The sequence below is a fragment of the Sapajus apella genome, unplaced genomic scaffold (genome assembly GCF_009761245.1).
Source record: "Sapajus apella isolate SASKATOON/1434 unplaced genomic scaffold, GSC_monkey_1.0 scaffold18, whole genome shotgun sequence".
Lineage (NCBI taxonomy): Eukaryota > Metazoa > Chordata > Mammalia > Primates > Cebidae > Sapajus > Sapajus apella.
The window spans coordinates 8,157,766-8,172,736 of NW_022436958.1; the positions used below are offsets into that span (position 1 = coordinate 8,157,766).

Here is a 14,971-nt window from a genome sequence, read left to right on the forward strand (position 1 = left end):
TGTGTGTGTGTGTGTGTGTGTGTGTGTGTGTGTGTGTGTGTGTGTGTATGACAGACAGAGGTTTCATCCAGACCTAAATCCGATGTTTCTTTAGCCATGAGAACACACATGAAACATTTTTGTGACTCAACAGAATGCAGGGTGGATGCCACTGACCTTTTAATGATCAAATTCAAGGATACTTTTAAGTCATCACTTTACTTAACCTCACCACTATGAATTCACTACTGATTATCTCCTTAGAACTCTCTCCCCAGCCGGGCTGGTTGGCTCACTCCTGTAATCCCAGCACTTTGGGAGGCCGAGGCGGGCAGATCAAGAGGTCAAGAGATTGAGACTATCCTGGCCAACATGGTGAAACCCCATCTCTACCGAAAAATACAAAAATTAGCTGGGCATGGTGGTGCATGTCTGTAGTCCCAGCTACTCGGGAGGCTGAGGCAGGAGAATTGCTTGAACCTGGGAGGCGGAGGTTGCAGTGAGCTGAGATCACGCCACTGCACCCCAGCCTGGCACCTGGTGACAGGGAGACACTTCATCTCAAAAAAAAAAAAAAGAGCTCAAAGGGCTCATCTGAATTTAGGAGTCACACATTTAGAACATGCTAATAAGTATGACATGCTTTTCTCCAGTCATGTTTAATCCATGATTATAGGGGGAAAGTATATGAACAAATAGATTTAAACAGACGAGGACTTTTGCCAATCAAATATGAAACAAAAGGCGTCAAAGATTTGAGAGGATATGCAAGAGTGTAAACATAATGATGGGATAAGAAAGTTAGGCGACAAAGAAAGAGAAAATAGGACAAGCATGAAATTAAGTTGGCTCAATCAATGGATGGTGGGGTCTGGTAAGGCCAAAGGATTGTTTGACTCAAGGTGATAAAGAAAATAAATAAATAAACCAATCTCCTTATTTATATTAGATTCCTCTATTAATAGTTCTCTATTTTCATGTGTCAATTATAGGGCAGTGGGAGGTGGAGGGAAGACAGTCCTCTATATTCAGATGCCAATAAATATGCTAAGTCATAAATTAATGGAAGTTGGGGGGGAGTAATAAGATAAAATAAACTTTGTTGGGGGGTCTATTGTATGCTAAGCACTATCCTAGATACACGGTATGCATTATTTCATTTAATCACTAAATCATTCCTATGAGATGGTTTAATCACAACGATTAATGAACTTAAGTGCAAGGTCATTCTACAGGTACAGATCACAGAGCTAGAAAGTGGTAATCAAAACTCAAATACATGTATATGTAACTATGGCATCTAAGAGCTTTCACTTTCCAAAATATTCAATACATATAACATATAATGAAATGTTTTCAAGGAATACACTCTCTTGCTACTATTTATCTGGTCTTTGGGAGTGAGGCAGGGGAAGAGTGAGGAAGGCAAGGGTTAGCAGTAGGTCCCATAAGTCCAGTATTACCAAAAATGCCAGGTGACAGACATGCTCTGAGTTTTAACAGACAGAAACTCTATAAATCCTCACCTATTTTGTTGGAAGTATGGCTTTTCTCCCCTTTCTAATTAATATCCATTATATTATATAGCACAATGATTAATAATTTAACTGTATCTTTTGCTTTGTTTTTAGTTAAATTCATTTTTCCTATGACCAAATGATATATGGATAGGGAGAAAGATATAAGCATTCAAAAATACTTTTTAATCACCTTGGTTATTTTGCCTTCGGAATTACTAAATACTTTTCAACATCTCAACAAAATAATATGGTTTTGAAACTGCAGGCATTAGAATGATTGTCATTCATGCAAATAATCACTTACTTACACTATATGAGTTTGGGTTGCATAAAGCAAATTACCATTTGAAAATAATTCAAATAACACTCTAGGCTAAGACCTTGCTTATGAATGTTATTTGGCCACAATATTTCTTAACCTTTTTCTATTTAGCTAGATTCCTTTATGGTAATATTGCCCAAATGAATAAACTATTCAACTGCCACAGGTATATTAAACATATGACGTGGAAACATATTGGATGTAAATGAATTTTAAAACATTTATTTAGAATTCTCTAGCAGTAATAATTAAGATGAGCTATAGCCACCTATTCACTTATAGATATGCATTTTGCCTATTCATGATATTAAAAAAAAACTTAAAACTTATGTCAAAATATAAGGCTCATTTTTTTTAATGTAGATATATATCTGTTCTAGTTAATCATAGGCAAAGCATAACTATTATATTTTTTCAAAAGCTGAAGTTCTCTCATCACACATAAGAAAACCGTATGTCTATAAATACACAGATAATATACATAATTACATATGTATTCTTCAAATTGCTTGTGATCGTGGCTCCACTTAGCTTTCTAGTTTTCAAAACAGCAAATAAATCATTAACTGTTTTAGACAAATGACCTGTAATGACAGGAAGCTTGAACAGTAAGTAGAAATTGGAATCAGAAGTCATAAGGCCTAAATGTTAATCCAGATTGTGACAATGACAAGGTGAATACAAGCCAGTCTCTACTTCTCTGGGCCCCTGTTTTCTGTACTCTAAAGACTTGGCAAGATGGTCTAACTTAAATTTTATGACTCCCTAACCTGATTTTGTACGGGGCAGATTTTTCATCAATGAAATATTAACAAATAAGACACTCAAATAAATCAGCAATAGGGGTGCAAATAATGACTACAGTTTCTACCACAAAATATGGGTGAACTCAGTAAGTGTAGAACACAGAAATTAATGGTGACCTCCTGCATAGCATGTATGGATATTAAATCATTTCCTGCCTTCATTGCAGGGATGAGGAAGAAACAGCTGTTCCTGAACTCTTTTAAGAAAGCATTCAATAAAAAACAGCGGCATCTCCAGCTACTGTGAGTCCTACTGAAGTAAACTTTCTGTTCACATGGGAGAAATATTTCTAGAAGTAGTAAAAACAGTTTTGCTAGGTTTAAGCAAAAGTGAAAAGGAATTCCAGAATGTTCCCTTTGAGCCACATCATCCATTGCTAATTCAAGGTGGGCCCAGCAACAAGGGTAATAAAAAAACATCCTTAGTAACTGAGAAAGAGAAATGGCAATTAGATACATGTGTAAACCAATATAGAAGACTTAACTCTTTATTAAGATAATATAAATAATTAAAAATAAGAAAAAATTTTAAAATAGCATGGGAAATGAACTAATCCAAGCAGTGAGATTTAACACTGATTTACCTAGAATAGTTATTATCATATGTATAAATCAATGGGCATAAGCCGAACACAAAGGTTGAGAAACATGCTTGACAATGACTTCCGTAACAAAAAAATAAAGAAACAAAACACCAAGCTACTTTGGCAAACAAATAAATAAAAGAAAAGAAAGGAAGAACTCAATATCTGAACTATTTGGTGATGGGTTAGACACATGATGATTTAAAATCTTTGTAAATCACAGCATGGTGAGACAGAACTCAATTCTCTAATTAACCATACTTATGCTGTAAACTTAAAACTGGCATGAAGAACATCAATTTCTATACATTTGAGGAATAATTTATGACACAATATTGAGAACAGAGTCAAACATACTGACCTGCTCACATCAGGAAACCTGATGGGAAAATAAATAACTTGGCACTTGGGTCTGATGATGCTTTCCAGATCCTTAGGTCTATGATCAGGAATCAGCTTCATAAATCTTCCAATGGAAGTGAGAAATGATTCCATATTAAAAACTGAGTTGAATACAACCACATCAGCCACCAGGCTGTAAAGGTAAAAGACAAATGCAAATGATGAGCCCAGACTCACTCAAAGCAATTTTTATAAACCTAAAACGTCTATATATTAATCAGAGTTTATACTACACCTTAGGTTTGCAAAGAACTCTTCACTTCCCATCAGTATCTATCAAAATGTCTCTAATAGCTAAGTTAGTTTCATTAGTGTTGTATCACAGGGAGTTGATTGGTGGCATCAGATATCAAGGCAACAGGGAAATGGAATGATTTAATGGGATTGCATGAGGCTCCAAATCAAAGCATATTTTTCCACAACGCCAGGAACTTTCTATATTATCAACAACATTACGTACAGCAATTCCTTTTTCTTCATGGTCCAACTACCCATGTTGAATTTCTATGTCGGTGATGTACATCATTTTACACCATACTACAGAGAACAGAACATCCGTCACACTTCTCACTAGCTTCAAGGAGACTAATTCAGACCCAAACTACTTTCATACTAGGGCATGATACCTTCAGCACTATTTGGCTAACATCTACTTCTTCCTTTAGCCTTTACTACAAGAAACTGTGTTAAGTTTTTTAAAGTTCTGGGACTATACAGGAAGAGTTATGGTATCCCAAAATAACTTGTTTCACTATCATATACTATATTGGACTAACCAAAGAAATAGAAGAAATTGGTAGAAATGGGTCCAGAAATCCAGATCTCTAGGTCCTGATTATATAAAGGTATACATAAATTATAAAGCACTGCAACACCATGGATCTTCAAATTAAACAAAATAAATGTAATACATACCAGTCTGCAACTACAATGGTTGAAACTTACGATCTGTTTAACTTTACAATGGTGAAAATGTAATACACATTCAATTGAAACCATACTTCAAATTTTGAATTTTGATCTTCCTGGTCTAATGGTATGTGCACAATACTCTCTCACGATGCTGGGCACCAGCAGTGAAGCACAAATCTCAGTCAGCCACATGATGACAAGGGTAAACAACCATACTCCACAGCGGACTGTGCTGCCTGATGATTTTGCCCAATTGTAGGCTAATGTAAGTATTCTGAACATGTTGAAGGTAGGTTAGGCTAAGCTATGATGTTCAGCAGGTTAGCTGCACTAAATGCATTTCAACTTATAATATTCTTAACTTATAATAATGGGCTTATCAGGCTGTAATCCCATCGTATGTTGAGGAGCATCTGTATACAAGATTAAAGGGACAAAGCAATTAGTTTTCTTCCATACTAAATATGATAGATCAATAATACTGAAAAGAAGACATGTTATGTCCACAGGACTGCAAAACACCACAGAATAAATACAGCTTACAGAACAGGAATGCCATAGCCAAGTTTACTGTAAGTCATATTTGCTGAGACAGCCAAATTTATTATTAAAATGTTAATATATAGCAGAGTAAAAAATGAACAGAAAGAGTGATGGTCTGCTACTCCCATGCCTCCCCTGAAAAAACTGCTTTTCCATACAAGTATTGTTTAGTAGTTGCTACCTAGTGCAAATTTGGGGGGTGCGGGTGATTACAACACGAATAATACAAAGGAATGTCACAGAAGTGCTGACACAACAAGGAAGACAATATAATAATATACCAAAAGTTGAAGGATGTTTTACAGCTAGTCTGTTTTCACCATATGTCATATATTGTAATAGCGACCTACAGGTCATAATATATAGTTGTAACATGTGTTCATAAGTCAGAGGGTTAGTGAAACCTCTGTTTAAGGTGAGTGTTTATGTCAGTCATCTTTAAAGTCCTTAACTGCCACACAGTCAAGAAAGAAATCTGACAGTGCCAAAAAAGCAGAAGTCAGCAAGAAAACTAAAGAAACATTTGAGGAAGCGGGAGTCATACTTTTCAACGAGAATCTGAACCAGACTGCCTTTTGACACTCTTATTTTTCCTCTGGAAAATTGTGAACCATTTTTTTCCCATTAAGAAGCCAACTGATGATGAAGTCCCCTTCTCTCTCTCCAAGCTTGTCTGCAAGTTTACCCACTTGAGAAAAAGCAATGCTAAAAAATCATGTACAAAACTTTTATAGTCTCATTTCCTATGAGCAAAAATAATGTTTTATGAAAGTGAGGAGGAATAGAGAGCTGAATTGTTTTTAGATAGCTTCCCTCAAAGGGCATGTGACCCAATGACTTACATTCTTAAAAATCCAGTCTGTGCTAAATTAAAGATCCAAGATAGTTTGCAGAAATATCCTTTTTGGTACATTTCCTCCCTGATATGAGTGGATGTAACTTCCATTAACTTTAAAGCCACCCATAAAGGGAAAAATAGACTTAGTTTTTTTCCCAGTGATTTCTCAGGGGTAATAAACACATACTATCTGAAGAAAAGAATGATGCTAATTCAAGAAATCAAAAGAATATTACAAATGTTTTCCATATTGATAAAGCACAAAATGATTTTATTTTCACTTTTAAAACATATTTTCATTCTCTGTTTCAATATAAAGTATTTTAATTTTATTACGAAATTTTAAAACGGCTGCTTTTTTATGAGACATTTGACGTGAAGCAGTTCCACTCTATTTTGATAGCACTGCTACTTCACAGTTGAAGCAGCTTGTAAAAATGATTGTAGGAAAACAAAAAAAAAATAGATAATTCACAAAATGCACACAACACAGAATTATTACTATATAGCCTTTTTTCTATGTCAACTAAACTGTGAAGCATACTTGCAGGAGTTGGGGGTCTGTTTAAGCACATCATCAATCCCAGCTGCTGATAACTGTTAATAAAGATGAATAAAATGTACAAAATCACTGACAAATAGATTCTGTTTGACTGCTGCACTTACACGAATAGGATCCAATAGCAAAGCCATTTCAGAGTTGTTATTAACTTTTTCGTTAACTAAGCTTCAGGAGATACACTCTGCCAAAGTAACAACAGAGAAGGACCATCACCTTCAAAATGTCATGGTATTTTAAGGCTGTGCCATTTCAGAAGACTCAATGAGGTAAAAAGGAAAACACTACCTAAAGATTCATTTTCGATAGTCTTCTCTGTCTTACAATTAAAAAAAGGCGGGGGAGGGGAGACAAAACCCCAAGTTGCTCCAGCATGTTTTAATTTTTATTTCTCTTCAAAACTTCATTTTGATTTTACTCAACACAGTGATCATGATTAGTAAGTAAGAGTTGACTAACTGCCCTTTCTAAATGCCTTAAGCAATAGATCATGAAATCAAGGGGTGAAGTCCCCTGCCAACCTTTTAATTCTATTTTGAATGTTGTGAAAAATAGATAATTAGCTCAACATATAATCAGATGGTTACATATATGTATTTTTATAAAATGATTAGCTCTGATCTTACATATACTGCAAAAGGAAAAATTGTTTAAATATTTGCACCTACCTTGTGGTGCTTTTAAAAAAGGTATACAGTAGTAGGTCTCCAGATTTAAAATGTAATCTCCTACAAAGAAAAAGGTAGCAAAGGGCCAAATATAATGATACAATCCATACCTACCATGAAAGAATTTGGTTGTATCCATATTGGAAATCCCTCTCCTGACATTTCTTGACAGGATATACCAACTGGTTCTCGTGAAAGTACAGAATCTTTTTCAGTTTCCCAAGGTCAGGCCGAAGGGCAGCCAGTTCAGTCAGGTTAAGCACTGAGCTTGCAAAGAGGATCCTAGGAAACAAGGAAATTGGGGTTTACTGTCCCAAGTGCTTGAAGGGGTCACCCTTTGCTCTTCTTTCCTCTTTTCTCTTCCCACAGCAAGAAAAAACATATCCCCTATAGGGACACATCAATAGTTGAGCCTTAATACCATGTAGCAGCATTCTAAGTTTTGATCTCTTAAAAAGCAGCTGCTTAGAACTATAAAGGTCCCAAATCTCACTGGTCTTCTCAGTGCAGTTACTGAGAAATGTGAAAAAAAAAAAAAAAAAAAAAACCACGCCGGATGGATTTTATTGAAAAAGGCAAAAAAAAGCTCTATCTGAAGGACAAATGGAACAAAGATAATGCTGACTGGGGAATACTTTGCTTGCCAGTTTCATTACACTTTCCTTCTTTATGCAACCAACTACTGAAATTCAGTGTATGAGCAGGAATGGCACATGTTCATGTTATGACATAAACCCTTTTGATTTATGCAATAGATTTATCTAGTATGGTCTTTTTCTCTTGGCATGTTTTCTTACCCCCCCCCCCACTTGTAAAGTATCTTACAATACTTGTATTTTTTAAAACATCTTTTGTTCTCCATTACTGGACTGCTAATGGTACCAAAGGCATGATTTGTAAAATCCCTTAATAAAGCATAAATATAAAAATTTGATGAAAGACTGATTCCTTGCTTTTAGGGGGAAAAGGGAAACAAATCTTGCCCATCCATGTTTATAAATGAAAAAAGTGTCAATTTACTTTCTCATTCCACATACATTTACTAAATGCCTACTATGTGCCAGGGTCTAACCAGGAAGAACAGAAAAGATGAACAAGACAACTCAGCAGGATAAATGCTGCCTGTAATAGAGACATACACAAAGCATTAGAGAAACAAACAGAAAGCAATACTAATTGTCTGGGACAACCTGGAAATGTTTCCCTAATGAGGTGCCTACTACATATGGACACACAAAAAAGAGGGACAAAGTACAGGTCTTGAGCAGCTGAGGACATTTATGGCACAAATTTGATAGAATGCCACCTTTATAACATAATGTGACATCATTTGACCTTTATGGCTTTAATTCCCATTCTAAACAATCAGGTTCAAGAAGGTTAAGAGTTTTTTCTAGGTAGAAAGTGGTAAAGCAGAGACTGCTGGTCTTCTAGGCTCAAACTGCTTTTCATTACACCACAGATATGAATTGGTTGCGGACCACTTACATTGCAAGTGCTTTTTTCTGTACTTAATAAATACAAAATATCATCCTTGTTATTACCATGATTATAACTACTATAAATCCTCCCTTGCTGACAAGCCAAATGGCTAACTTCAGGTGTTTATATGATCTGCTGCACTGGCCTTTCACATAAGAAGAATGATTATATAATAAGTGCATATATCATAAGTAGGAATTCAAGTGTCTTCTTCATGGGCTAAAAAAGGCACATAAGACCAAAAGCCAGCAATCCCTCTTTAAACCTGCATAGCCATATTAATGTTAGAATTTATCTCCTTAAGGTAAAACAAACAAAAAACCTTACCAAGGAGATGCATTTTTTTTTAATTGTTTGTCTATACCCAAATTTTTTTTTTAAAAAAAGGGCATCGTCCAAACATATTCCCCCCACTACTACCACGTATAATCTGCTCTAAAAAATATACTGAAAATTCTGAAATATGAAGATATTTGCTTACCTAGAAATCTTACCTTTAGCAGAGGAAACAACAAAATATTTCAAACATTATTTTCCTTAAAATGGAATACATGGCAAATTGTGGATCTAGTTATTGAGCAATCCTTCCTCATCTCCTTCTATTCTGTCTTACCATCCCCATCCCTGACCATACATACATACTACGGCAAGCAAAGATTCCCATTCCTAATCATTATCACCTGAGCAAGCACAATGTTTTTCACACACGAGGCAGAAAAATGCATTAAAAGTAGCCTTCATATGAGTTATTAATAACAAAAAAAAATCTTTTTAATGGGAAAATCAGGTAGACGCCAATTTAACCAAGTGATCAAACTTCCTATGACCAATAATGGGACAAAATGATACCATGTATTTGCAAATGTGATACATTGAGAAAGATACAAATCATCAGTGTAGTGTTCCCGTCAAAAATGCCTAATCTGAATTTAGCGAGGAATAACCAGACAAATATTCTGTAAAATAATTCTCTGGATCTCCAAAAACGTCATGTCATAAAAGAAAAAGAAAATCTAGATTAAAGGAAATAAAGATACCCAAAACAAAATCCAGTATGGAAGTATGTGATCCTTCACTGGATAATGGAATGGGAAAGAATACCTATTAAGGACATTATTAGGACAATAGGAAAAATTTGAATATGGGCTGAATATAAGACGCAAATTTCTACCAATCTTTAATTTCTTAAATACAACAATTTTATTGCAGTTGTGTAGGGGAATATCCTTATTCTTAGGAGATTCATGTCAAATTATTTACATGTGAAATGGCATGATGTTTGCAATAAACTCTTAGTTCAGCCAAAATGCTACTACTAATAATATGAATATGTATATATTTACAGAGAAAGAAAAATAAAAAATGTACAAAAACATTAACAACTGATTAATCTACGTGAACAGGTGTGTAGTAATTCACAGCTTCAGGGGATTGCGGAGAGTCTATTAAAAGATTTCATGGAGCAAGGCATTGTCCTGCAAATTTGGGGTAAGTTATACATTTATAAATCTATAAATTTGAAGTAGTAGGCATTAAATGGCAGTAAGTAGAAGAAAAAAATTCTACAATCCATAAACAATAAACCCATCATATCTGCATTTCTAGCCATAATTCAACTGTTAATTTCTACATGAAGATTATCCTCAGGGTGTACCATCTATAGCAGATGTTTAATCGAGAGGAGTCCTTTATTTCTACCATGGGTCCCCCTGCCCACCAGCCTATGCACAACCAAAAGTTGCACCTTCCAGTGAAAGTTGAGCCTTCCAATGAAAACCTCCAAATAAAAGAGGTCAATGTACTCACATGAAAATGACAATAATTTTCATAATATTCACCATTTGAGACTGTCCACACCAATACTGCTTTCAGTTTGTTTAATCACTAAAAGAAAATTCATTGTATTTTTTACAACTAACCTTGAAATCGTCCTCACTACTTTTAAATAGTGGAAGTTATCTCCATCATTTCTCTTTTTTTGCTTATATAATAGTAGTTAAATTGGTCAATAAGCAATTTCTCAAATATTTAGCTCAACAACACCCAAAAAGAAATAATGAATATGCCCACAAAAGGAACGCAGGTGATCCACAGGTAATTTTTACTCTGTACCCTACTAACAATTTTTAAAAGCTGATAATAATACAATGAATGACATCACTTGATCAGCAGCTAATCCCTGGGCTACCAATGTTCATCTTGCCTCAGGTATTATTTAAGCAATAAATCCTAACAAGGTGCACTTTATCATCCCACAGTGTGTCTCTGGCAGGAAAGGAACAAGGTGATAGCAAAAACCACTAGGAACAAGATAATTCCTGACAGCTGCTGCTTGAGCACAAGTTAAATTGAACAGTTTATCTCAGCATGAAGATGTTATAAGGTTTTTATGTTTAATATTTTTAAATTAACATAAAACCCAGAGAAAGCAGTTAAGCAATCTTTCACAAACATGACATACTACAATCACTGTATAAGCTGGATTAGTACTTATTACTATGCTACTACAGAATTAAGCTGTTTTTAGACCACCAAAGAGCTTTAAATTGCAACTTTTGTCTCTGTAAAAGAAACCTATATTTAAAATGTCTGCTAAATTCAAATGAACGGCTACATCATTAGCTTACCATTTCACCAAAAGTACAAGTAAGCTGCTACTATAATTGTCTAACCAAAATGGCTCAATGCTGCAAGCACATTAACACCATTCCATGTATTTGGGAATAGTACTTGTACACGTTTCGATTGTTTCCAATACACATTGCATGTACATTTCGAGTCATGTATGTTTAAAGAATCCAAAACAGTTAAACACAATGAAATTCAAGATTAAAGATTTTATTCTTTTCTGCTCAGTTTGAGTAAGTCAGTTGTTTGTCTTTTACCCTATTCACTTAATATGCAAAAAGAAAAACTGAAATATATCTAAGGATAGTTGTAGTGTGACTATTATCATCAAAATGCACACTTTTATATCTTAAATGATACAGAAGGGAAGTGAAATGAGAAACAGAAGGCAGGCATTCAATATGCCAGCCACTGCCCAAACATTCTAGTAATGATTCTTCATGGGCGAGGTTATTCACTCTTGCCTCATGTAATCTTTTCAATAGGCCCCCTCCTCTCCTGAAGCCATTTGTGATATAATGCGATAGGGTATACAATTTAACAGATACCAGTTTGGGCTGTGTTACCACTCATACACAATTTCTTGCACGTATGACTTCAGGAGGCCTGTGACAAAAGAGTAAATTCTTCCAGCTGTGTCACTTTGCTCAATACCTAAACTCCTGGGCTAGATTCATGTTGCTCAGACTTGTTACCTAAGCCTTAGTTCTTTTATTCCCTCTCATGGGTTGCTGTTTCTTGATATCTACTCTGTAGGATCCTAGATCTTGGATTTTCTGTGATGCAGTATTTTCTATCATGATGGAAATGTTCTATATCTGTACTGTCCACATATGACTAGCTACATATGGCTATCGAGCACTTGAAATGTAGCTAGTACTCCTGAGGAACTAACTTTTAAATTTAATTTGATTAAATTTAAATTTAAATTGACTAGCCATATGTGGTTAGTGGCTACTGCATTGGAAAGCACAGCTCTGGATGAACCAGCTTTCCCTAACCTGACACCCATGTTACCTGAATACAATTCCCTGCCTAACTGATTTTCCTGAACAGACCCTTGACCTGTTTGTGATAACCTAATTTCTGTGTTCCTCATGACTAGATGAATTTCACCTACCCGACTCTCCAATTCTAGAATGGCGCATTTTTTCTTTTCCTTCTGATAATTAGAAAATATATGTTCACTACAGAAAATGCTTTAAGGACAAACAAATATAAATAAAGTAAATATCACTCATAACTATCCCAAACAGAGATACCTACTATTTGCATTTTGGTGCTCTAAGCATGTATTGAGCACCTATTATTTGCAAGGCACTATGCTAAATTACAGACATAAAATGAAAAAACAAAGTAGCTGAGGCAAGAAGAAAATTAACAGGGTGAAAAACTAAATGAAGACTAAGGAGGCTGGAACCAATGGGAGAGTGGCCAAAAATAAGGGTGAAGATTCAAAGGTAAGACATGAAAATAATTTTGGTTTTAGGGTAAGAACAATAAGGAGAGATGGAAGGATTTTAAGCAGGGAAGTAACAAAATCATATATGGACATTAGGTATATTTTCTTCTATTCTTTCCACTTTGTAACAGAAATACGTAATTGCATAGTTTCATTTCTTGCTTTTAACACCATGTTGTTCTATTATGTTAAAAATTATTTCTAAAAGATATGATTTTTTTTAATACAGTTCATGGGTATGTCATAGTATCTTCACCAGGGTATGATTTTTATACTCATAGGTCCACAACGTTTTAAAATCTTCTATTAATTTCTTATGTTACTTTTATTTATGTAATTCATGCATTATTAAATTACTTTTTTATATCAGAAAACTCTACTCTGACTACCATACAGAAAGCAGACTGCAAGGAGTAATGAGTGGAAGAAAAGAAGACAGAAAGAAGAGAAAAGAAGTGACAGTGTCTTGGGCTAAGATGCTAGCACTGTGAGAGCAGTAGCAAGTGGCCAGGTTGGGTGCACTGATAACTCTCAGGGTTTGCTCATAAAACGGGATAGAAGTGAAAGAGAGGACAGCTATTGCTTTCTTCCCTTTATCACTTCCAAAGCACCTTGAAAGGGTTTTAATTGCAACAGGAGCTCAATGATACCTACACACATAAGTGAAAATTATTTCCAAACATTTCAAAAGTCTTTGGTTTCAACATATTTTTAATTCATAAGACTTGTGAGGAGAGATAACTGAGTTCAAATATTCATTAATCGTCAATATACAAAATTATTTTAACACAATTTGCTTTAGTTGTCAGCTACTTGATCTTAATTCGACCATTTCTATTGCAGGTTTAAATGCTATGGATTTTCAAAATCTTTCAAGAATACTGCCTGACACAATGTTTTCCTTTGTTGAAACAATTAAAAATACAAGATGGAAGTCTTATCTAAAGGAAAAGGAAACACAATCATTTAATCTCCCAGGTTCTTGTGGTGGGTAATTTACAGGCTGTTAAATAGAGTATCCAGTTTCCTGAAAGCTGTCTCATCGTGTGGCATCGATTAATTGGGGCTGTTTTACTTTTTTCCACCATGTAATTTTCCTTTCCTGTGCTTATCACGATGGTCAGGAGAGCACTGTATACAAAAAGCATTGTGTACAGAACACTTGTCAAGAAGGTAGGAAATCAAAGATTGTAGGCAAAACCTGCCACTGAGCAGTATCTCCAACATAAGGCTGTTTTTTCTTTTTTCTTTTCTTTTTAATATATATTTTATTGCGTTTTAGGTTTTGAGGTACATGTGAAGAACATGCAAGATTGTTGCCTAGGTACAAACATGGCAATGTGGTTTGCTGCCTTCCTCTCCATCACCTGTATCTGGCATTTCTCCCAATGTTATCCCTCCCCACCCCTCGCTGTCCCTCCCCTATTTCCCCCCGCAGACCCCAGTGTCCATGCTGCAGTTATCAGCACTCTGAACTGTCTTATGGATGTTTAAGGAAACAAATTCCATAATGCCTATCGAGCTTCTTTAGCTAGAGCTGTCACTTAAATTCAGGTGTCTCTTAAATTATTCCTGCAAATGCTGAGTCTTTTAACTACTGATATCTGGCACAGTACCTAATTCATAAAAGACACTTTGTAATGATGTTTCTAACAAGAAAGGAAGAAACAAGGAGACAGTCTTTTTTTTACTATTTTTTAAAAAATCTATAAATACATTGAAATTTTTATTGCAAACATTTAAACATTTTTTCATGCACATGTTTCTTTTGGGACTAGGGTCTATTATTAAGAGTATTCCTACAAGGCCCAAGGTAACATGAACCAGAACATTTGTAGACATATTTGTTTTTAGACATTCTGTCAATAAGTCAACAAATCAGAACACTGCAAAATCTTTTGACTTGACGATTTAAGAAGTACAAGATATAACCCCATTCTAAAAGAATTGACAATATAATTGGTGAAACAAGCTATAAATACAGGAAACATTAAATAACAATAAAAAAGATAAGTAACTGCTCTCTCCTGCACAAGTAATGTCACAAAGCAGTGTGAGATTGATGGTGGATGAAGGTAGAGGCACTAAGTGCTATGGCCATTCAGTGGAAGAAAAGAGAACTAAGAGCAGTGAAAACCTAGGAAGTCTCAGAATTATCAGGGATGGCAGAAGCAGCCTGGGTCCTGTGTTCTTGGGTCTAGAAGGATTAATGCTATTTGAATTAGTCAGAGGGAAGAGGGACAGTTGGCTAACAGTTAGGGTTTGG

The 14,971-nt window shown here is 35.2% G+C and overlaps 1 protein-coding gene across 16 annotated transcripts in view; it reads right to left on the reverse strand.

Moving 5' to 3' along the window:
- The window catches only part of GTDC1 (glycosyltransferase like domain containing 1), a 419,157-nt gene that overhangs the window by 213,274 nt on the left and 190,912 nt on the right, over positions 1 to 14,971 (reverse strand). For all 16 annotated transcript variants that reach the window (XR_004271224.1, XR_004271219.1, XR_004271222.1 and 13 more), the window contains 2 exons: positions 7,248 to 7,415; positions 3,573 to 3,746 (listed from right to left, as the gene is read on the reverse strand). Coding sequence is in view for 7 of the 16 variants with exons in the window: in XM_032286219.1 (XP_032142110.1) it covers positions 3,573 to 3,746; positions 7,248 to 7,415 (342 nt within the window). In the remaining 9 variants the exon portion in view is untranslated. The remainder of the gene's footprint in view (positions 1 to 3,572; positions 3,747 to 7,247; positions 7,416 to 14,971) is intronic.